The 22859-nt window shown below is 40.1% G+C and overlaps 1 protein-coding gene across 1 annotated transcript in view; it reads left to right on the forward strand.

The window, feature by feature from the left end:
• SI (sucrase-isomaltase) overlaps positions 1 to 22859 on the forward strand; it is a 150212-nt gene that overhangs the window by 111565 nt on the left and 15788 nt on the right. Inside the window, exons 50-60 of the mRNA XM_069975257.1 lie at positions 270 to 424; positions 1772 to 1940; positions 9834 to 9930; positions 10907 to 11019; positions 11104 to 11229; positions 13093 to 13221; positions 15417 to 15527; positions 15693 to 15755; positions 17106 to 17222; positions 18716 to 18800; positions 19866 to 20004. Coding sequence (XP_069831358.1) covers positions 270 to 424; positions 1772 to 1940; positions 9834 to 9930; positions 10907 to 11019; positions 11104 to 11229; positions 13093 to 13221; positions 15417 to 15527; positions 15693 to 15755; positions 17106 to 17222; positions 18716 to 18800; positions 19866 to 20004 — 1304 coding nt within the window. The remainder of the gene's footprint in view (positions 1 to 269; positions 425 to 1771; positions 1941 to 9833; positions 9931 to 10906; positions 11020 to 11103; positions 11230 to 13092; positions 13222 to 15416; positions 15528 to 15692; positions 15756 to 17105; positions 17223 to 18715; positions 18801 to 19865; positions 20005 to 22859) is intronic.

Here is a 22859-nt window from a genome sequence, read left to right on the forward strand (position 1 = left end):
CACTATCATCTACACGGAAAGGAGAAATATCTACACATCGTAAGACCTGCCATTAGTATCTACACGGAACGGCGTATCGTATATTTACATACAACTGGAGTAAGTAAGTGCCATTTCATCTAAGTATTGTAACAAATATCTGAGTTAGGGTAGTGGCGCTAGATGCATGCATATTGTTTGTTTTGAAACCATTTTCCAATTTTATTGTTTCAGTATGTTTAAATTTTATTTACTTTGCATTTACTTCTATTTAAACTTTGCATTCAAAGATATATGATCCTAATAATAAACGATACGAAGTTCCTGTGCCACTAAATACCCCACTCACACCATCCAGTACAGCACAAGGAAGACTATATCATGTGGAGATAGTTAATAATCCTTTTGGAATTCGCATCATAAGGAAAAGCACTGGTACAGTAATGTAAGTAATGATTGCTTTCATGGAATACCATGTTCTTTCATAATAATGTTCCTAATATACAATAGTATGATGAGTTACAGTGTCACTGTTACCAAAAAGACTTTTAACATGTCAAAAGTTTTGATCAGCTCGGGCAGCACCCCTCTCCCCGCCAGCACTGCCTGGCAGATGCCGGAGCCTATGTGCAGGGGCACAGTGCTGCCGTCTCTTTATCCTTCTCGGGTGCCTTACCAGCCCCTACTCCTTCCTCCTGTGTCTCGACCCAGCGGTGCACGCTGGGTGTCTTTAGATTTAAAGGTCCAGTGCACCCTTAATTGGTTGTGCTCCCCATCACCTCCTCTATAATTAGCTATGTTCACACTATGTATATTTGAGGCTGTATGTTTGAGGCTGTATAGCAACCAAAACAAGGAGTGGATTGAAAACACAGAAAGGCTCTGTTCACATAATGTTGTAATTGAGTGGATTGCCGTCATTTAATGGCAAATATGTGCTGTTATTTTAAAACAACGGCTGTTGTATTGAAATAATGGCAGTTATTTACCGTTATATGGCGGCCATTCACTCAATTTCACCATTGTGTGAACAGAGCCTTGCTGTGTTTTCAATCCACTCCTGGTTTTGGTTGCTATGAGGACCTGACATGAGGACCAAATACAGCCTCAAATATACATAGTGTGAACCCAGCCTAAGTTAAGCTGCACCTTCCCTCTCATTCCCTGTTGGAGCCTCTCCATGCTTTCAGTGTGTGGTCCTAGTTTGCCCGTGATTTCTGCCTGTGGTTCCTGCCGCCTGCAGTCCTGGCCCACGACTTTAGCTTGTGGTACCAGTCTCACTGCCAGCCGTGAGTACTGCTGTGGTCCTTCTTGCTGCCTACACGTACCTAGCTGCACCTCGCCTGACTCTGCTTGCAAGCCAAGCCAGAGGTAGCAACTTGGGGGTCACCTGCCGCAGCAAGCCTAATCCACATTGCCGTGAGCACTGGTGAAGACCAGCGGCCCCTTAGACTCCACTGCCGGGTACGGCTTACACCATCTCTGGTGGTGGGTCAGTAGATCCACAACACATGATTTGACACCTAAATTTTATAGATACTACAGCCTACAGTGGATGGATGCTGATACACCAACAGAGCAAATAGAACTAATCTATTAATTTCCATACATGTCTGTGAATGTCTAAAACTGTTGTACAGTTTATACAACATGTGGTCAGACTTAGTATTACAGTGGGCATTCTATTGTAGATGAAAACTCCATCTAGTAATTATAATTTCTTCTCAAATTATTATTATTATTATTATTATTATTATTATTATTATTATTTGATACATTTCCCTTTCCTCAGTTGGAATTCTCAGGTTCCTGGGTTCACCTTCTCAGACATGTTCATTCAGATATCAAATCTACTGCCCTCAAGTTATATTTATGGACTTGGAGAGACTGAACATCCTCAATACCGTATAGATCTCAACTGGCACACTTGGGGATATTTTGCCAAAGATCAACCTCCTGCTGTAAGTAAAAGGATTGAAATTATAAGATAAAAGAATTGAGTAGTCCTATCAGAACAGTTATGCCAGATCAACAGCGTATACCATAAATGTCCAATGCAGGCATGCATGTCTTACCACAGAAACCACATTTAGCTGGAGATCACTGGCTCCTCTGGCGTCCTGCATTTGCACAGCTGAACGGGTTTTGTTCTGTTTTTTTTTAATTCACTTTACAGACTTTAACCCCTTCCCCCAATATAACGTCCAGGGACGTCATGAAAAGCAGTGGCAGAACGCATCATGAAGTCCCTGCCTCCCCCCGCTGACCCTATCTAAGATCGAGCAGCAAGAGGAGGCTGTGTGACACAGCCTCCTCCTGCTGCCTCTGCCCGGAGGGGAGCCACGCTCCCCCGGGCAGTTAACCCCATAAACGCCGCGGTCAATGCGACCGCAGCGTCTATGGGGAGATTTTGTGTCGGGCGGCGGAGATGGCTGCAGAACGTTGCCTCCCCCCACCTCCACTAACAGTGTGTCCCCCGGACCCCTCCCCTCGTCCTCCGATACCGGTGGATCGCCGCTATTACCGTTATAGCGTCGATCCGCCGGTACCGGGCATTACCGGCGCCGGCGCCGCCTTACATCTCCCCCCACCGTGAATCCACAGTGGGGGGAGATGAAAATGTATCCCCCAGACCCCAGATCAGCCCCCCTAGTGGGCGATCACTATCCCTCCCCGGGCGGCCATCACATCCAAGATGGCCGCCCCCATCCCTGCGAACAAACGATGTTTGTTCGCAGGGATGGAAATGAATAAATGATCAAAGCCCCATGCTCTCCGCCACCGGAGGTAGCGGAGAGCATGGGGCAGTGATCAGGGACCCTCCCGTGTGGTCCCTGAGCAGGCAATCGGCGGTATATACTATATACCGCTGATCGCCTGTTCCCAGTGCAAAAAAGCACTTTTTATCCCCTGTCACCATAAATCATTGGTGACAGGGGATAAAAAGTGATACAGTGTCGCCCCCCAAGTCGCCCCCCACCCCCCCAGTCACCCCCGTCCCCCAGTCACCCCCCTTCCCCATATACATTACCTGATCCAGGGAGGTCCGTCCTCCTCGGTGTCCAGGCTGATTCTGAAGTTCGCATGCGCTCCAGAATCAGTTATCTCGGAAAATTTAAAATGACACTGACCAATTTGGTCTCTGTCACTGAACTATGATTACTGTGATAGAAAATATCACAGTAATCATAGTAATATAGTGAAAATGAATGTATAAAGTACAAAAAGTGAAAAACATACAAAAAAATAAAAAACACACTTTTTATTATAGTAATAATTGCAGTTTACTCCCAGATTACTCCTACCCCCCCCCCCCCCAGATTACCCGTAACCACCGCAGGTTGGCCATATCCGCCCCAGGTTGCCCGTAACCACCGCAGGTTGCCCGTATCCGCCCCAGGTTGCCCATAATCACGCCAGATTGCACGTAATCACCACGCGTTGCCCATAACCACCGCACGTTGCCCATAACCACCGCACATTGCCTATAACCACCACACATTACCCATAACCACCACACGTTGCCCATAACCACCGCACATTGCCCATAACCACCGCACATTGCCTATAACCTCCGCACGTTGCCCATAACAACCGCACGTTGCCTATAACCACCGCACGTTTCCCATAACCACCGCACGTTGCCTATAACCACCGCACGTTATCTATAACCACCGCACGTTGCCTATAACCACCGCACATTGCCCGTAACCTCCGCACGTTGCCTGTAACCACCACATGTTGACTGTAACCACCACATGTTGACAATGACCCCCTCCAGATGGTCTGTAATCAGCCCCAATTGCCCGTAACCCCCCAGATTGCATGTGAGCACCTCACGTTGCCGCTGACCACCGCACGTTGCCTCTAACCACCGCACGTTGCCTCTAACCACCGCACGTTGCCTCTAACTCACACACGTTGCCAGTGACCCCCTCCAGATTGCCCATAACCACACCAGATTGCCGTAACCACCCAAAATAACATGTACCCACCCCTGATTACCTATAAGCACTTCAGTTTATCCGTAACAACCCAAGATTGTCTGTAACCACCCCATGTTGCACGTAACCACCACAGATTGTCTGTAACCACTCCATGTTGCCCATAACCACCGCAGATTGTCTGTAACCCCCCCAGGTTGCCCCTAATCACACGTAATTCCTCCCAGATTGCCTCTGACCACCGCACGTTGCCCCCGACCACCGCACGTTGCCCTCGACCACCCCAAATTGCCAGTGACCCTCTCCAGATTTCCTGTAACCATGCCAGATTGCCTGTATCCCCCCCAAATTACAGGTACCCATCCCAGATTACCTTCAGTTTATCCGTAACCACCCCACGTGGCCCGTAACCACCCCACGTTGCCCGTAACCACCCCAGATGGTCTGTATCCACCCCAGGTTGCCCGTAACCACCCCAGGTTGCCCATAACCACCGCAGGTTGCCCGTGACCACCCCACATTACCTGTAATCTCATTTTTTTATTGTATTTTAGTAACTGCGCTATTCTAATAACTATTACTAGCTGCGGTTTTGCTCCAGCAAATTGGCGCTCCCTTCCTTCTGAGCCCTGCCCATACAGTGGTTTATGCCCACGTATGGGGTACTGTTTTACTCAGAAGAAGCTGCGTTTCAGATTTTGGGGTACGTTTTTTCTCCCATTCCTCGTGAAATTGAGAAATTTTAAACTAAACGAACATATTTTTGGAAAAAATCCAGTTTTTCATTTTTACTGTCTTATTTTGAATACTTTCCTCTAATACCTGTGAGGTCAAACCGCTCACTGCACCCCAAGATGAGTTCTTTGAAGGGTGTACTTTCCTAAATGGGGTGACTTTTGGGGGGGTTCTATTCTGCTGACACTACAGGGGCACTGCAAACGCACCTGGCGCTCAGAAACTTCTTCGGAAAAATCTGCACTGAAAATGCTAATTGGCGCTCCTTCCCTTCTGAGCCCGGCTGGGTGCCCATACAGTGGTTTATGCCCACATATGGGATATCGTTCTGCTCAGGAGAACCTGCGTTACAGATTTTGGTATGCAGCTTCTCCCCTGTTCCTAGTGAAATTGAGAAATTTCAAACTAAACGAACATATTATTGGAAAAATTCGAGTTTTTCAATTTTACTGTCTTATTTTGAATACTTTCCTCTAATACCTGTGGGGTCAAAATGGTCACCACACTCCAAGATGACTTCTTCGAGGGGTGTACTTTCCAAAATGGGGTGACTTTAGGGGGGGTTCTATTCTGCGGAAACTACAGGGGCACTGCAAACGCACCTGGCGCTCAGAAACTACTTCAGCAAAATCTGAACTGAAAATGCTAATTGGCGCTCTCTTCCTTCTGAGCCCGGCTGTGTGCCCATACAGTGGTTTATGCCCCCATATGGGGTACCGTTGTACTCAGGAGAACCTGTGTTACAAATTTTGAAGTGCGGATTCTCTCATGTTCCTTGTGAAATTGAGAAATTTCAAACTAAACGAACATATTATTGGAAAAATTTGAGTTTTTCATTTTTACTGTCTAATTTTAAATACTTTCCTCTAATACCTATGGGGTCAAAATGGTTACCACACCCCAAGATGAATTCTTTGAGGGGTGCACTTTCCAAAATGGGGTGACTTTTGGGGGGGTTCTCTTCTGCGGACACTACAGGGGCGCTGCAAACGCACCTGGCGCTCAGAAACTTCTTCAGCAAAATCTGCATTAAAAAAGCTAATTGGCGCTCCTTTCCTTCTGAGCCTGGCTGTGTGCCCATACAGTGGTTTATGCCCACATATGAGGGTACCGTTGTATTCAGGAGAACCTGCGTTACAAATTTTGAGGTACTTTTTTTCTCTTGTTCCTCGTGAAATTGAGAAATTTCAAACTAAACGAACATATAATTGGAAAAATTCATGTTTTTCCTTTTTACTGTCTAATTTTGAATACTTTCCTCTAATACCTGTGGGGTCAAAATGCTCATCCTACCCAAAATGAATTCTTTGAGGGGTGTACTTTCGAAAATGGGGGGACTTTTTGGGGGATTCTGTTTTGCGGACACTACAGGAGCACTGCAAACGCACCTGGCACTCAGAAATTTCTTCAGCAAAATCTGCATTAAAAAAGCTAATTGGCGCTCCTTCCCTTCTGAGTCCAGCTGTGTGCCCATGCAGTGGTTTACGCCCACATATGGGGTACCATTGTATTCAGGAGAACCTGCGTTACAGATTTTGGCATGCTTTTTTTCCTCATGTTCCTTTTGAAAATGAGAAACTTTAATCTAAACTTATATATTATTTGAAAATTTAAATGTTCGATTTTTTTTTACGGCCTAATTGTGAATACTTTCCTCCAGCCCCTGTAGGGTTAAAATGCTCATTATACCCCTAGATTAATTCTTTAAGGTGTCTAGTTTCCAAAATGGGGTCACTTATGGGGGTTTTCAGGATACAAGCCTTCTAAATCCATTTAAAAAAAGAACTGGTCCCTAAAAAAATCAGTATTGGAAACTTTCACAAAATGTGATAATTTGCTAATAAATTTCTAAGCCCCATTACACCCTTATAAAAAAGTAAAATATGTTTCCCAAAATATGCCAGAATAAAGAGGACATATTGTTAATGTGATTTAGTAACTAAATTATGTGCTATGACTTCCTTTTTTAGAAGCAGAGAATATCAGAAGTTCATAAAATGCTAAATTTCCTAATTTTTCATGATATTTTGATGTTTTTCACAAAAAACACACAAAGTAGTGACCAAATTTTGCCACTAATATAAAGTGCCATATGTGACTAAAAAATAATCTCAGAATCGCTAGCATACATTAACCCCTTAGCGACCCATGACATATCTGATACGTCATTGTGCCGCTCGGGGTGTTCAGAGCGGGGTCCCGCCGGGACCGCGCTCTGAACGGCGCTGATCCCGGCTGACACGTGCAGCCGGGCAGTGCCTCTATTAGCCGGTGCGGGTCCCGTTGCCGCGCCGGCTAATTAAGCCTCTAAGTGCAGCTGTCAAACCTGACAGCTGCACTTAGAGGCACTGCGCCGCACGTCCCTGGTGTCTAGTGGGACGGATCTCCCCCCCGCGATGCGATCGCGGGGGGGAGAACCGTTCTTCTGCCCGTGCCGGGCCTCAGCGTCGGAATGACGCTGATCCCGGCTCGGCAATAGATTGCTATGGCCTGCAGCAGGCCATAGTAATCTATGACCGATCTAATCGATCTTTGCTGTGTATATACACAGCATTGATCTCTATGAGAGATCAGTGCTGTCTATATACAAGTCCCCCAGGGGGGCTTCTAGTTACAGTAAAAAAAAAAAAGTAAAAAAGTGTTTTTATTAATAAAAAATCCCCTCCCCTAATAAAAGTCCAAATCACCCCCTTTTCCCATTTTATAAATATAAATTAATAAATAAATAAATAAACATATTTAGTATCGCCGCGCGCGTAATCGCCCGAACTATTAATTAATCACATTCCTGATCTCGCACGGTAAACGGCGTCAGCGCCAAAAAATTCCAAAGTGCAAAATTGTGCATTTTTGGTCGCATCAAATCCAGAAAAAATGTAATAAAAAACGATCAAAAAGTCGTATATGCGCAATCAAGGTACCAATAGAAAGAACACATCATGTCGCAAAAACTGACACCTCACACAGCCCCATAGACCAAAGGATAAAAGCGCTATAAGCCTGGGAATGGAGCGATTTTAAGGAACGTATATTTGTTAACAATGGTTTGAATTTTTTACAGGCCATCCAATACAATATAAGTTATACATGTTATATATCATAGTAATCGTAACGACTTGAGGAACATGCATAACAAGTCAGTTTTACCATAGGACGGACGGCGTAAATGCAAAACTCCCCGAAATCAAAACAAATTTGTTTTTTTTTTTTCAATTTGACAGCGCAAATGATTTTTTTTCCGGTTTCGCAGCATATGTTATGGAAAAATAATGCCTGTCATTGCAAAGTACAATTGGTTTCGCAAAAAATAAGCGCTCATATACGTCTCTAGGTGAAAAAATGCAAGCGCTATGGACTTTTAAACTTAAAATGGAATAAGCAAAAGCGCAAAAACGAAAATAGGCTTTGACCTTAAGGGGTTAAAGCATCACTGAGCTATAAGCGCATAAAGTGAGACAGGTCAGATTTTGAAAAATGAGCCTGGTCATTAAGGACAAAACAGGCTGCGGAGGCAAGGGGTTAAAGGAACATTTCATATCACCTATTTACATTGAGCCTTCTATTCTACCTCACATGTATTTCACCATGTATGCCCAGCATTTAGATGAAGCTGGTGATAAATGTGATCTGTTTTATTTTTAATTTAATGCATGTTGGGGAAGGGCCCTATTTAAAAGGAGAGATTTTGTAGCATGTACAGTATGAAGCTATACTGTATGTATCATTGAGTACCACAGATAAACCAATTATTAAGGGGTTATCCCAAGGTTAAAATGTATTCCCCCATCCCAGGATAAGATATAAGTATTTAATTGGTGGGATTCTGACTGCTAGACCCTCAGTCATTAAAATTGGGTACCCTTGTGTTATGAGTGAATGGAGTAGCAGCGTGCATTCTCAGTTACTGCTCCATTTATTCTCTAAGGAATTCAGCTATCTTCAGAACATCCATAGAGAGTAAACAGGATGGCGACTGACTATGCCTCTTGCTCCCGCTCCAGTCATTTGATCATTGGAGCTAGTTTAACATACATTGTCAAACAATCTGGCATAGAACCATGTACAAGCACAATTTCTTGCATAAGCCTTATTTGTGTCGTATATTGGCATAGATTAGATCCATATCACCAGTCTCAATAAATTTCCCTCACTGTAAGAATAAATAAAAGATACAGTTTAAGTTTTGCCCTTTTTACAAGTCATAAGGTTACAACACCTTCACGATACAGAGCAGACATTTCTCTCTGACAGTAACAGAGATGTTTTTTGAATGCACTATTCCTGCTCTTACCGGTATTTCAGGCTGTGCCCTGTATTGACATTTCATGCCAGGTTTGTGCAATATTTTTAGACTCATGGGCTTCCTTGAAAGACGTATAGAATTTTTTCATTTACTCATGTAATACTATGTGGTCAAACCGAGCACCATCAAACTGGAAGCTGCTGCAAGGACATTTCATACTTAATCAAAGACTGTAAAAATGTCAATTCAAAAACTTGCCTATGTCACTATGCATTACTGTAAGTTTTATTGTTCTGATATCCCATGCATTTCATAACATTAATACTAAAGTATGCATCTAATGGTGCAGTAGAAATGTGATTTAGAGATATTCACAGCACATTTGTAACAGTGTTGACTTGTTCTGTAACGGCAGAGCATAATGTCTGAATGTTTCCTACTAAATCTATCCTGTCATAGGGGAGCTGATAACACCAGGATAAGTCTATAACATCTATTTTTGCTTCTACAAATCAATATGGCTGCAAGCTGATAGCCATGGTCAGATTTAAGCTTTCAAATCATGCAGCAAATCATTTTAATAGCATCTGCTCTCTATCATAATCAGGCTTCTAATGGAATTAAAACCAAATGCCATTACAGTTCCCAGCAATTGTTACCACAATCTGGGTAATAACTTACATTGCGACATTTATAAAATATTTCATATCGTTTTCTGCATATGATTCATACACAGAACAGGAAAGTACAAGATAAATGGATACATTATTTTCACATGACATAGAAGCTGGACCTTACTGTTAAAAGCATAATGGCATCTAAAGTGGCCATCAAGAACCTCAAAAACTGCAATCTATACCACAATGTATATGTGCAACCTAATAGGGATGTCATGCCACAGGATTTTCACGTTTAATGTCTCTTCTCTATAGTATAAAAAAAACTCGTATGGAGTTCATCCATTCTATATGGGCCTGGAAAATGACGGTAATGCTCATGGAGTGTTTCTGCTAAACAGCAATGCCATGGGTAAGTTCACTGTCTTGTAAGTTAGTATTTGTCTGTACTTGACGTGGCTTCGAATGTAGTTGTATGCTGCTTTCATGCTATATTCACTCAAAGGTTGGTTATTTATCAAAAGTGAAAATTGATCCTAGTACAAAGAGGAGGAATAAAATCTCTAAGCAAAGAACGTTAACCTCTTTCTTTGCACCAGATTTCATTCCCACCTTTGACAGAAAAAGTGTGGGTCTCTTAAATATAGTATGAAGGCAGCTTGGGGTTGCCTGGCTTCAAGGGATTATCAATAACCCTTTGCACCCACACTTTTGATTTAATGTACAATGCGCAGCAACCATTTTAGACTGGGTTCGTACTGATTTAAGTAAAAAAAATTGGTTCTTTCATGAACTAAACTTTTTGCAAGATTTGTAAGGAATCTTGGTTTGATAAGTTTGGTTTGCTCATCTATAGTTACTAACAAGTAAAACATCAAATATATCACAAATTAATTAATCCACCTTCTATTTATTATTAGAGATGAGCGAACCGGGTTTGGGTTCGATTCCATCTGAACACGAACGTTCGGTATTTGATTAGCGGGGGCTGCTGAACTTGGATAAAGCTCTAAGGTTGTCTGGAACACATGGATACAGCCAATGACTATATCCATGATTTCCACATAGCCTTACGTCTTTATCCAAGTTCAGCAGCCACCGCTAATTAAATGCCGAACATTCGGGTTCGGATGGACTTGAGCATGCTCCAGGTTCTCTCATCTCTATTATTATGCATGTAAATTAATCACAGCTAAAAGAATAATAATAATAATAATAATAATAATAATAATAATAATAATAATAATAATAATAATGAATAAGATAATTATCTTACGTACATATGCATTATCAAACTCGTGTAAATGTTTTTACTGCTAGCAGTCACAATAAAGATATTTTTGTTGGAATAATACAGTATGTTAATGAATACTATCATGTTATTTTAGACATAACAGTGCAACCAACCCCAGCTATAACTTACCGCACAATAGGAGGCATCTTAGACTTTTTTGTTGTACTGGGTCCAACACCGGAGATGGTTGTTCAGCAATACACTAAAGTAAGTTTAATAATTTAATACAGTTTTGTTTCTTAAAAGCCATACAAAAAGGCAATGTTCACATTTTACTTTATTAAATTTCAGCTTGTAGGAAGGCCTGTTATGCCAGCTTACTGGGCTCTTGGATTCCAGTTATGTCGCTATGGGTATAAGAACGACAGTGAAATTGAACAACTATTTAATGACATGGTGGCAGCTCAGATTCCTTATGTAAGTTACTCTTTAGATGTATAAGTATTGAATAAATAATGCACATTTGTTTTCTGCAGTTTGAGGATAACAATATTTCAGATCTCATTCTCATTGCTTGTATTGTAAATGTTGCAGACAGAAATTCCACGCAGGAAAAAATGTCATGTGTAGCTGTGCCATTAAAGTTAAAGCGTAACTATAATTTAAGTAGCCAAAAAATGAAATTTCTCAAATAAAAAGCCCACGTGTTACCCTTTAAAAAGAGCTCTAAACTGTGTTGTTAGTGTATGTGTTTGCTAAGATATCCCCAGTTGTTTGGCTAAAAAGAATGAATGAATTTTTCTTCTGGCTGACTGAAAGTGGGCGTGGTCTATCCCTCATCTCCCTGGCTGGGTCCCTCTATTCACTTACCAGCACCTTAGCAGATAGTAACACACAGAGTGGGATCAGATAGAGCCCCAGCATACAGTATGACACAGTAAGATTAGATACAGAGCCCCAGCAGATGGTATCACACACTGTGGGATCAGATAGAGCCCCAACATAGTGTGACACAGTAAGATTAGATACAGAGCCCCAGCAGATGGTATCACACACTGTGGGATTAGATACAGTCATCTGCTCTCATAAGACTGTAGGATAATGTCAGCCATGGAGGTGGGGGCACCTGCTGCAGATATCCGATAGCGTTCTGTGTGCTATGGAAGGACTACAGCTATGTTGTGCTGGGACTTGTAGTCCTCCCCTCAGTGACTTACCCACTCTCCCTCATGCAGTACACTGGAGTCATGGCTGACATGTCGCTCCTGGTTGAAGCACTGGGTACTAGTCCCTCCATCCAGCTCCTCCCCCGTGCTGCTCCTCACACACAACACCCAGGACTTCAGCTCTGCTAAGTGACCTCTGTCAGGGGAGGAAGGGAGAGTGAAGGAGGTGGGGGAGGATGTTTTGTTTATGTCTGTGTCAGGGCTGTTATTTGATGCTGCTGTCAGAGTCCGTAAAAGGCTGCTACACAGGACGGATTTCCAGGGAGGGGCGTGTCCAGCAGGAATGCAGAAATAACACAGGAGCAGACATAGGGCTCAGAGCACTTTCAGCTTCATGTATTTAAAAAACAGTTTATTTAAGCTTATTAATGTATATTGCAAAAATTCTTATCATGGCCTAAGCTAACTAAAACTAAATGGTCAAAATATTTTATAGTTAAGCTTTAACTTCACATGTGGCAAAATGTAACCTCACAAACCAAACAAATCTGCCACAACAATCTGTGTCTGATATATGGATTTAGATTCAGGGTACAAACCCACTTGACGTATTTGCTGCGTGAATCAGTCTTAAAAATAAGCAGGCAAAACGCAGGTTGGCTTTATACGATTGTTCTGCGTTAAAATACGCAATGGCATATTTTTGAAGCGTGAAGCTTGTTGTTAGCAAAGCATCAGTTGTAAACAACCTGTGTGAAAAACGCATGTAGCTTCACGCTTCAAAAATACGCAATTGCGTATTTTAACGCAGAACAATTGTATAAAGCCAACCTGCGTTTTGCCTGCTTATTTTTAAGACTCATTCACGCAGCAAATACGTCAAGTGGGTTTGTACCCTTAGAAACACATTTTTAAAGTACTCACAACACTTGACTTTGCACTGGGTGAAATCCATAGCAAGTCCACAGCAAATTAACAATGTCCACAATAAAGACAAATGTTGCATCACATTTGCTCATGACATAAAATTACACTACATATGAATTTAAGGGATATTCTGGTCATGGGCTAAACATTTATATTGTACCAGGCATCTTACAAAAAAAAAAAAAAAATCTCATTATTTGCACACTAACTTATACAGTATACAGTATCTATTTTTTTTTTCTTGTAGGATGTACAGTATGCAGACATTGATTACATGGAGAGACAAATGGACTTCACTTTAGGCAAAGACTTTCAAAGACTTCCTGCAATTTTTGAGAGCATTCAAACACAGGGAATGAAAGTCATCATCATGTTGGTATGTTGTCATTTACTTCAACATTTTTATTATATATAGTATGGTAGTTGCAAATAGGGACGTAACTAGAAATGACTGGGCCCCATAGCAAACTTTCAATTGGGGCCCCCTCTCCACCACACCTTTCTGTTACTGGGCCTCCCGCTCTCTGCTGTTGCCAGTTTTTACACATCCACTGACCTGCTGCTCCCACAGAAAATGGTCTATGCTGACCGGTCATTTCCTATAGTCACACCACATCAGTGGATGTTGTGGAAATGCTGACAGCAGCAGAGAGTGGGCGGTAACTAGAAGGTGTGTCAGGTGCACAGTTTACACATATACACACATGTACGTTACATATACACATCAACAGTACTAACACACACTCAAATACACAAATATGCAAATAACATAGATACACATAAATGTACATATACATTACAGACACATGACATAGATATGCACAAACAGTATAGAGACAACATGACAAATACACACATGCACATATACAGACCCATGACATAAATACCTACATGCACATATACAGAAAAATGACATAGATACACACATGCACATATACAGATACATGCCAGATACACTCATATGCACGTATACAGATACATGATAGATACACATACTGTGTATGCACATATAAAGACAAAAGCATATTCACTTTTAATGTAGGGAAGATGCAGGGATGTTTATAGTACCTCCTCCTCTTCCTTCACGGCAGCTAACACCAGTTAAAATCAGTAGGAAAAATTAGATTGTGATCCCATTGTATACAGAGTTAGTGAGACATTATGTGGAATACTGACAGTCTAAGGCAGGGGTGCTTCTGCCATGTGGCAAAATTAGTTTATTGCTCAGGGGGGCAGCTTTGAAGAGCGGCAGATTTTATGGAGTGGCCAGAAATATTACTCTCTGCTACACACCATTGACCTCATTGACCCCACGATCTGAAAATTATAGCTGGACACAGAGTTATAATGTAAGAAAGTCAGGACTGCAAACACTTTGCAGGTATTGTTATATGCTTCATACATCCCTACACTACAAGTGATCACTACCCCTTTAAATAGAGCACAGAGCGTAAAGGTAGTATGACCATAAATAAGATTCCCATGAGTTACCACAATGCAATAGATTGAAGAATTATACACACTTGAGTAATTGGAAACTTTTAAACTTTTTTGTCTTTCCCTCACCAAGGATGGAAGGTAGTGCATGACAAGGGTAATTTATAGTGGAGCTGGATTGTGTATGCGCTTATTATTATTTGCTGTAGGTTTTCTGCACCCTCACCTTACTTACTTATGCTTTTCAATAGGCTGGGGGCGGGCACAGAGGGATAGGGGTTTTGTCTAAGGCAGCAAAAAAAACTAAAATCAGCCCTGGTGTAAGGATGTATCAGATATTACACAGTGGCTTATGCAGTTTCACAAATTGGTTCATCTTTAGACTTACCTAAAGATTTTATAAAATACCAACTTTTTTTTAGCTTACTTTGCCCCAATATTCCACATCAACATTTTGGCACAGTTTAAAAGGTTGCCTCTCAAAAAGAAACAAAACAAAAAACATTGAAGTATCAGAATTTTATATTGTTCAGAGTCTGTGCTTTCAACAATCAGCATAATAAATGGGGCTGCCATTAAGATCCCAATCAGGTCACATGACACAGGGCTGGGATATAATATACTAAGGGGGAGATTTATCAAACATGGTGTAAAGTGAAACTGGCTCAGTTGCCCCTAACAACCAATCAGATTCCACCTTTTATTTTCCAAAGAGTCTGTGAGAAATGAAAGAAATCTGATTGGTTGCTAGGGGCAACTGAGCCAGTTTCACTTTACACCATGTTTGATAAATTTCCCCCTAAGCATGTACTTTTCCAAGCTAATTCTCCTGATCAGACAGGGTCTGAACACTCAGATCCCATTGATTTAAAAAAAAAAATTGATATGTCCCTAGGTTTCTCCAAAGACATATGTGCTTTAGGCCACACTGTGATTAGTGTCAACAACACAAAATTGTTTCTAAATAAGATGTGCCAAATTCTATCAAAATAATGTTTTTCCTGATAAAGTCTGATTGCACGCACAAAACCTTCAATTATAAATATTTGTTAATTTTGAGTGTAATTATTTATTTAACTCAAACTTTTACCCGCCTCAGATTGAATATGGACATGTAATATGTTGCTTTTGTAGGATCCAGGTATTGCAGGAAATGAGACTGATCCATACCGATCTTTCGAACGAGGAAGGGACCAGGATGTGTTTATAAAATGGGATGACAAAAGTGACATCGTATGGGGCAAGGTATGTATGTTGTTTTTACACTGAAGAAAAACTAAAAGTTTATTATATTTATTATATATTTATACACAGGTATGCAATTTCTATTGCATAAACTGTGTAAGTGTTACACTTTGGCACACTATGCATTGATCCTGTTATTTCATACTGTGCTTTTTCCTTTTACAGGTCTGGCCGGATTTACCGAATGTAGTGGTCAATGAGTCACTTGGTTGGGATGAGCAAGTTCAGGTGAGTACTGTTACCCAGAATTGCACCACATGGTGGAAATGGATTTCTAGTTAGTACTTTCCATTAGCCAATAGTTTAGTGTGGTTCCCTTTCGAAAATGCTGATTTTTAGCTGCTAAAATGAGGCTAGATTTTAGATTCTAACAGTGATAATATAAATCATTATTATGTTTATAATAGCAGGCTGTGTGTGTGGTATTGTAGCTCAGCTTTATTTGCTTTAATGGAGTTGAGATGCAATACAACATGTAAGCAATGCTTTTGACAGACGTGGCCAAGCTTTCTTATCCTGTATAACCACTTTTATAGGGTAATATCAAAATTAAAAATAAATAAAAACTTAATACACACCCGTATTCTAAATCTCTTCATGGGAAGACAGCTGCTCTCTAGTGTCATTATAGTTCTTTTTTTTTTTTTTTTTTTAAACTAGTCACCTCTCTGCAGCTCTAGTCTCTTCATTTTTTATGGGCAGGTCCCCTGTGATCATTAGTAATGAGTGAACATCTCGATGTTCGGTTCGAACTGTAAATGACACAGTTGCGTATGCATTTCATTTGCATACACAGTTGCGTACAGATAGCGTACATTTCGGTCTAGAGCTATGCAAATGCGTACAGATTATCAGGTGCAAAGCGTAAGTTAAGCAGTTGCATACATTTGCCAGTTCGAATATGTTCGAAAATGGTCGTTATAACCATTCCGATCATTGTACAAATTCATTGGCAAACACAAACAATTAGCGTCATGTTCGTACAAACATACAAACATGTACAACCATGCTCGCTGATCACTAGTGATCATGTGGCTAGGGAGCAGCTGTAGTTCTCAGGAGTGCATCTTGGTAACTTCCTGCTTCTCTCCACTGAAAGTAGTTCAACACACAGCCCCAGAGATCTCAATAATACACAGTGCTATGGGATCTAATATTGCTAATCCCACCAAATTATCTTTCTTTTTTCTTAGCTATGTTTCATATTTTTCCTTCATACAATGTATACTGTACAGTATGTTATGACATAGAAAAATGGTGCTCCACATAAACCCATTCTCTCTCTCTCTCTCTTTCTTTTTTTCCCCACATTCTGTTGAAATGCAAACAATGTTTTTAATGGGACAGTCCCTTTAATCATATACATACTTCATGAATAATCATGATTAAGGCATATGTGTTATATAATGTAAATGAAAAAAAAAAATCTATAATATAATCAGTTGATAATTATCTAAGCAAAGAGCTGTAAGTGGCATAAGCAGATTAGACTAGTAAATCATGAACATATGTGTCATTGTAATGAGGGCCTTTGCCGAAATGTTAATGTAATATACCTGTATGCATATGTTTATCCAGCTTTACAGAGCTTATATAGCATTCCCAGATTTCTTCAAGAATGTCACAGTAGAATGGTGGAAACAGGAAGTAAAAGAGTTTAGAGAAAATGTCATAAAATTTGATGGTCTGTGGATTGTAAGTATGGCCTTTACTTTACTCTACTTTACATTTATACTGAAATAGTTTGATAATGCATAAACTTCAAATCAATTTCCATAGTGCCCTGCCCTTGATCTAAGGCTGAATAGGTTCTAATTTCTGAGGCAGTTGATTTCTTGGTACTTCTATAGCAATTGGAGCTCTGTTTTACCATACAAAACTGCACCTCCAGTAGGTTCAGCCTATGCGTTAACTGTAGACAGTTATACATCAATTTAAATTGTAAGATGGTATAAACTAAACGGAGCTCCCTATAGAGACAGAAACAGGCATCAAGCTTTTTATGCATTAAATCAAATCCTGCAGTGGATTTAATGCTCTAGATCCTAAAAGCAGGGTTCTGACCAATATAAATGTATATTATGATTTTTATTTTATATATATATTATTACTATTTATCTAAGGCCATGTTCCCACTGCGTGAGACACTGGCCGTTCTGTGACCTGGCCGGTACTGCAGTGATCTTTATTTGTGATGAACAATGCGCACCCGCATCCCTATTCGCCGCTGCACACAAGGAAGCATGCGGCCGGAGTTGCACGCTCCATTGTGTGAACTGACAAGTTCTCTGCGCCGCTATTCAATGGATAGCAGCCTCAGAAAACTGACATGTCAGTTTTTTGCGGTGAAGCTAGCGATCCCGGCCGGAGTGTATACTATGTACTATGGGGGAGATTTATCAAAGGGTGTAAAATTTAGACTGGTGCAAACTGCCCACTGTAACCAATCACAGCTCCTCTTTCCTTTCACCAGAGCTGGAGGCTGAGCTGTGATTGGTTGCTGTGGCCAGTTTGCACCATTCTAAATTTACACCCTTTGATAAATCTTCCCCTATGTGTATACACTCTGGCTGGGATTCCCTCAGCTGCAGCAGAATGTAAATTATTAAACATGGCCGTGTTGCAAACCGGCAACAACGGCCATGATTAATACTTTACTTACATTGTGTTATCATAGCCTTAAATTGAATCTGAGAAAATTTGTTTACCTAATCCACTCCGCCTCTTTTTCTTTTATTTAACAGCAGATATTGCACTGACAGGTTTTCTGCGGCCTCTATTCACTTAACAGCAGCCGCGGAAAACTGACATGTCACCGCCAGCGATTCCGCCCAGGATTCCATAGAGGGCAGCAGTACGTAAGTTTCGTAGTAATCGCGGCCGTTGTTGCAAATTGGCAACAACGCCGTGATTATTACAAAACTTACGTAGTGTGAACATAGCCCTAAACAGCATGATGATTAAAAGTAAATTCTCAAGATTGCAATTTTTAGCAAATCGGTGCCATTTCCTTTGTGGGGAGGCTGTTTATGTTTATGGAAAACATTCATGTCCTGTTAGTATTTCTTTTCCTACTTCATTTGTTATATTTGTTTGTTTTTTTTTGGCAAATAATGCACTGGTAATATACAGTACATCCTTTGAAATGAAACATATAAATCTATATCCAGACTGCTTTATTTTTTTAGGATATGAATGAACCTGCAAGTTTTGTACATGGATCTGTCATTGGCTGCAAAAATCAAATTCTGAACAGACCACCTTACATGCCCGGTATGAGATTTTATATCTTATTTGAAAACTTTTTTCTGTATAGCATAATCACAGCTCTGTATAACCTGTATAACCGCCATGTTCCTTTGAATGCTGTATCACAGAGATATTTTCCTGACATATGGCACTGCACAGAACACCATATGGCTATGTTCCCACAACGTTTTTTCAGCTCTGTTTAAAATTAAGTCCGTTATTTTAAGGCTAAAATAACATACGTTATTTAGCAGCCTGACCTCCCCTTAGTGCAATGACTGGTGTTTGTACTTTATTCTAGTTTCAGGTTTGGGTGTGACTTAATTGAAAAGTCCATTGAATTTAATAGTAAAAACGGAGAAAGAACAGTGGAAAACTGCGTGTGAACAACTAATCAAAAATGTCCGCTGTTGGCAAAAGACATCCGAAAATAATGATCATGATTATTATTTTGATGTCCGCTGGTAAAACGTCAGTTATTCAATACATTGTGTGCATTGGATGTCTGACTTCCCATTAACTTCAATGCATTGCCATTGCAGTCAGTTAAATTGCGGCAAAAACGGACATTATTTTAAATTTCAAAATCTGCCTCCTTTTCTCTATTTTTGACGTTTTGGGAACATTCTCATGGGAACTGGTATGATGATTCGCCATCAGTGACTCAGGTTTTTTATGTTAGATTGATACAGCGTTTTTGTTTAACAAATGAGTTCCAAAATGTTTAGTTTTAATATACAGAAAGAATTGGCCAACAGTTTTTATGAAAAAACATCCGTCTTGAGCCTTTTTCTTGTTTTTTGGAAAACTGATTCTAATGGATGGCGTAAAACTGCATCTGTTTCTCCATTCGTTTTTTCCCATAAAACAGATATTTGGACAGCAAAAATGCAGTATGAACCTAGCTTAGTCTCACAAAAACAGATATCAGTTAAATAAATAGATTAACTTCCAGTTAAAATAACCAAACATGAAATAAATCTTTTTTGTATTATAACACTTACGGTCATGAAACCTCCACTACTCTGTTTTATTATTTTTATTGTTTGTTAAATATGTGAAAAAACAATATGTAACATTTCCTTTTAGCTTTGGAATCAAAAACAGAAGGATTGGAGCATAAGACTTTATGTATGGACAGTCAACAGTTCCTTCCAGATGGCACCCCAGTACGACACTATGATGTTCACAATCTGTATGGATGGTCCCATGCTAAGCCTTCATTTGAGTAAGTAGAAAAAGTTTATATTGTAATATTAGTTAAACAAGGCCTCCTGGTACATTGCTACAATGACAGTATATTGGGTAAACTGTTATTCTTAATTCTGCAATGTCTTGGATTAGACCTTAGCCAAAAATCCAGAAAGGTCCAGATATAAAACTTATGTACAACGGGCCTAAGTTGGATAGCTAAATGTAGTGAAGCAACCACAGTACATGCACCACTTAAGTTTTTTTCAGTGATCTAAATATCATACTAAACTAGCAGATTCTATTAATGGAGAAGTCCGGCCATGTATATATATTTTTTAAATGCACGGGCGGGAGGAACATGAAAAACTCACCTCTTCCGTACCTCTACAGAGCAGGTTCACTGCTCCGGGGCCTCCGCCAGGCTCCAGAATCTGCACCAGGAAGTCACTGATTTGCTGAGCGGCCAGTCCTTCAGTCAGGATAGGGCTTTGTCCTCCGAGTTGTAATGTCATCACAACTCGGGAAAAAGTGCCTTCCTGCGGGGGTCCCAGAGGGGTCACGCAGCGGATCATGGGCATGTGGGGTGGTAAGTTAGGATTGGTTGTTATGTTCATCCCTGTCCCTGCCACCTTTCAGATCTCAGCCAAGGCCGAACTTGTTCTTTAAACTCTTCTTTAATCCTAGACAACCTGTAATAATACAAGTGGAAAGGTTTTTGGTTAGCAAACATGAAGAAAATTTAAAGCATGATCCGCATAAAAGCTTCCAAATGGTAGAAACCAACAACAACTTTTAACATTTTTTAATGTTTAACATTAATCATTTGTGTGTATATTTAAAATGTGCAAAAATAAAAACACTTTAAAGTGATACTATCACTCCCATAACTCTCGCTTCATTTAATCGATAAACAGTTTAACATATAGATGGAGCTTCATAGCAGTTGGGCCCATCTCCCGGCTGGGAAGAAAGCCCAACTGTTATGAAGCCCTGCCTAATCAACATGTTCCACCAATGAAATGAAACGATTTCAGAGCAGAAGGAAGACACAGACAGGTTTTATACAGGTATAGACTACACGTCGTCATATTTCAGTAAAGAACGGATGCTGATTGCAATGGAATCAGTTTCCATTCTTTACTGCAGGGGCGGCATTGCATTGAAGTCCACACAATGTTATAGTAATGCCTGTTCTTTAGAGTGACAGGTTAGTTAGCTGTACAGGTTCTGTGTGTCAGATAACAGCATGATAACAGCACTGGCTAATTTATGTAGCTTTTGTTTTATTTTACTACTTTTTAAAAAATGTAATTTTTTTGTTGTTAAATTAATGTGCTCAAAATTGCTTTCTTCTAACCCCTATATTTTTTTTTACAATCTATAGGGCTGTATTAGTTTTTTTTTTTTTTGGCGCCATAATCTATAGTTTTGTTGGTATCATTTTGGTTTAGATAGGACTTTTGATCTTTTTTTTTTTTCGTATGATATTACAAAATTTTTTTGGCCTTTAGGTATTTTTTGGTTTATGCCATGTACCATGCAGGATTAATAACATTATATTTTAACAGAGTGGACATTTTTACATTTTACATGCAGCAATACCAAATATATTTATTTTTATTTTGGTTTACATTTTTTTTTATAGGAAAAAGGTATTATGAAAGTTTTTTTTTTTAATTTTTGATTATATATATATTTTTTACACTTTTTAAGTGGTCAGATTTTCAATAGTGATCTGAGCAATGCATTGCATTACTCAATGAGATCGGTGCTCTGTTAATAGTGTCTACCTGAGCCAGACTCTATTAGCAGAGACCCATTTGCACCTCACAGTCACATTACAGGGGTGCCGATCGGACACCAGACAGTTACGGCATCTGTCATTCAACCCATTTAATGCTATGATTGTGTTACATCGTGGCACTGAAATAGATAAATGATTGCCACCAGCATGTGTTATCCATTATCTCTGTGGGTGTGCTACACACAGCAGCCAACCTCCACTATCTATGGACCATTTTAAATTAGACATATATAGCCATATAGATGACGTGAAAGGGTTAAAACATATGAGTAGAGGGGCATTCATACGTCCACATTATACGGTCTGGACTTTAAAACTTCCGTCATGATCGTTCATAATGATGCAGGAACTCCCAAACTGTTTAAATATTTGTGCTACTGTATTGACATGCTGTGTCAGTAGAGTAGCCTGAAGACATAAACACCTTCAAAGTTCCCTGCATCATAATGAATGATGCTGGAAGTTCTCAGGTCCACTCCGCAGTATACAGTCTGCCCACAGGCCATATAATAGGAATGCATGAATGGCCCCTATAGGTTTCACCTGGACCAGGGTCATCACTGATTTTAAGTTAAATCAGGGCATAACCTGTGTGTGTGTGTGTGTGTGTGTGTGTGTGTGTGTGTGTGTGTGTGTGTGTGTGTGTGTGCGCGTGTAAAGAATTTGAGGCTTTTGATTGAATCAAAATGTTCAAATCATTTTTTTTTAGATCCAGAAAATATATATATAAAAAAAAAACCATATATCTACTTTTTGAAACCTAATAGTCAAGGAAGATTTGGGAACATGATGATATATAATAACATTGTCATTTTTACACTTCTTCAATGGTGTCTGTGCATACAGCATATTCATATTACAGATAAATATGTAGAAATGTACTTGATTGCTTTCAATGCATGCAAACCTAATTTGATCATTCAGTAACACTGCTCAGCCTTCCTTAATGAGACAATTATATTATAACCAATCTACTTGGTCATCATGTCCCATCATATTTTATAGTTATAGCTAGCGTCCAAATATTGGTGTACTTACAGCGCTTTTTTTTTTTTCTGGTACAATTGCTTCTTGATTACCGTCTC

This window comes from Dendropsophus ebraccatus, chromosome 6, assembly GCF_027789765.1.
Source record: "Dendropsophus ebraccatus isolate aDenEbr1 chromosome 6, aDenEbr1.pat, whole genome shotgun sequence".
NCBI classification, from domain to species: Eukaryota; Metazoa; Chordata; class Amphibia; order Anura; family Hylidae; genus Dendropsophus; species Dendropsophus ebraccatus.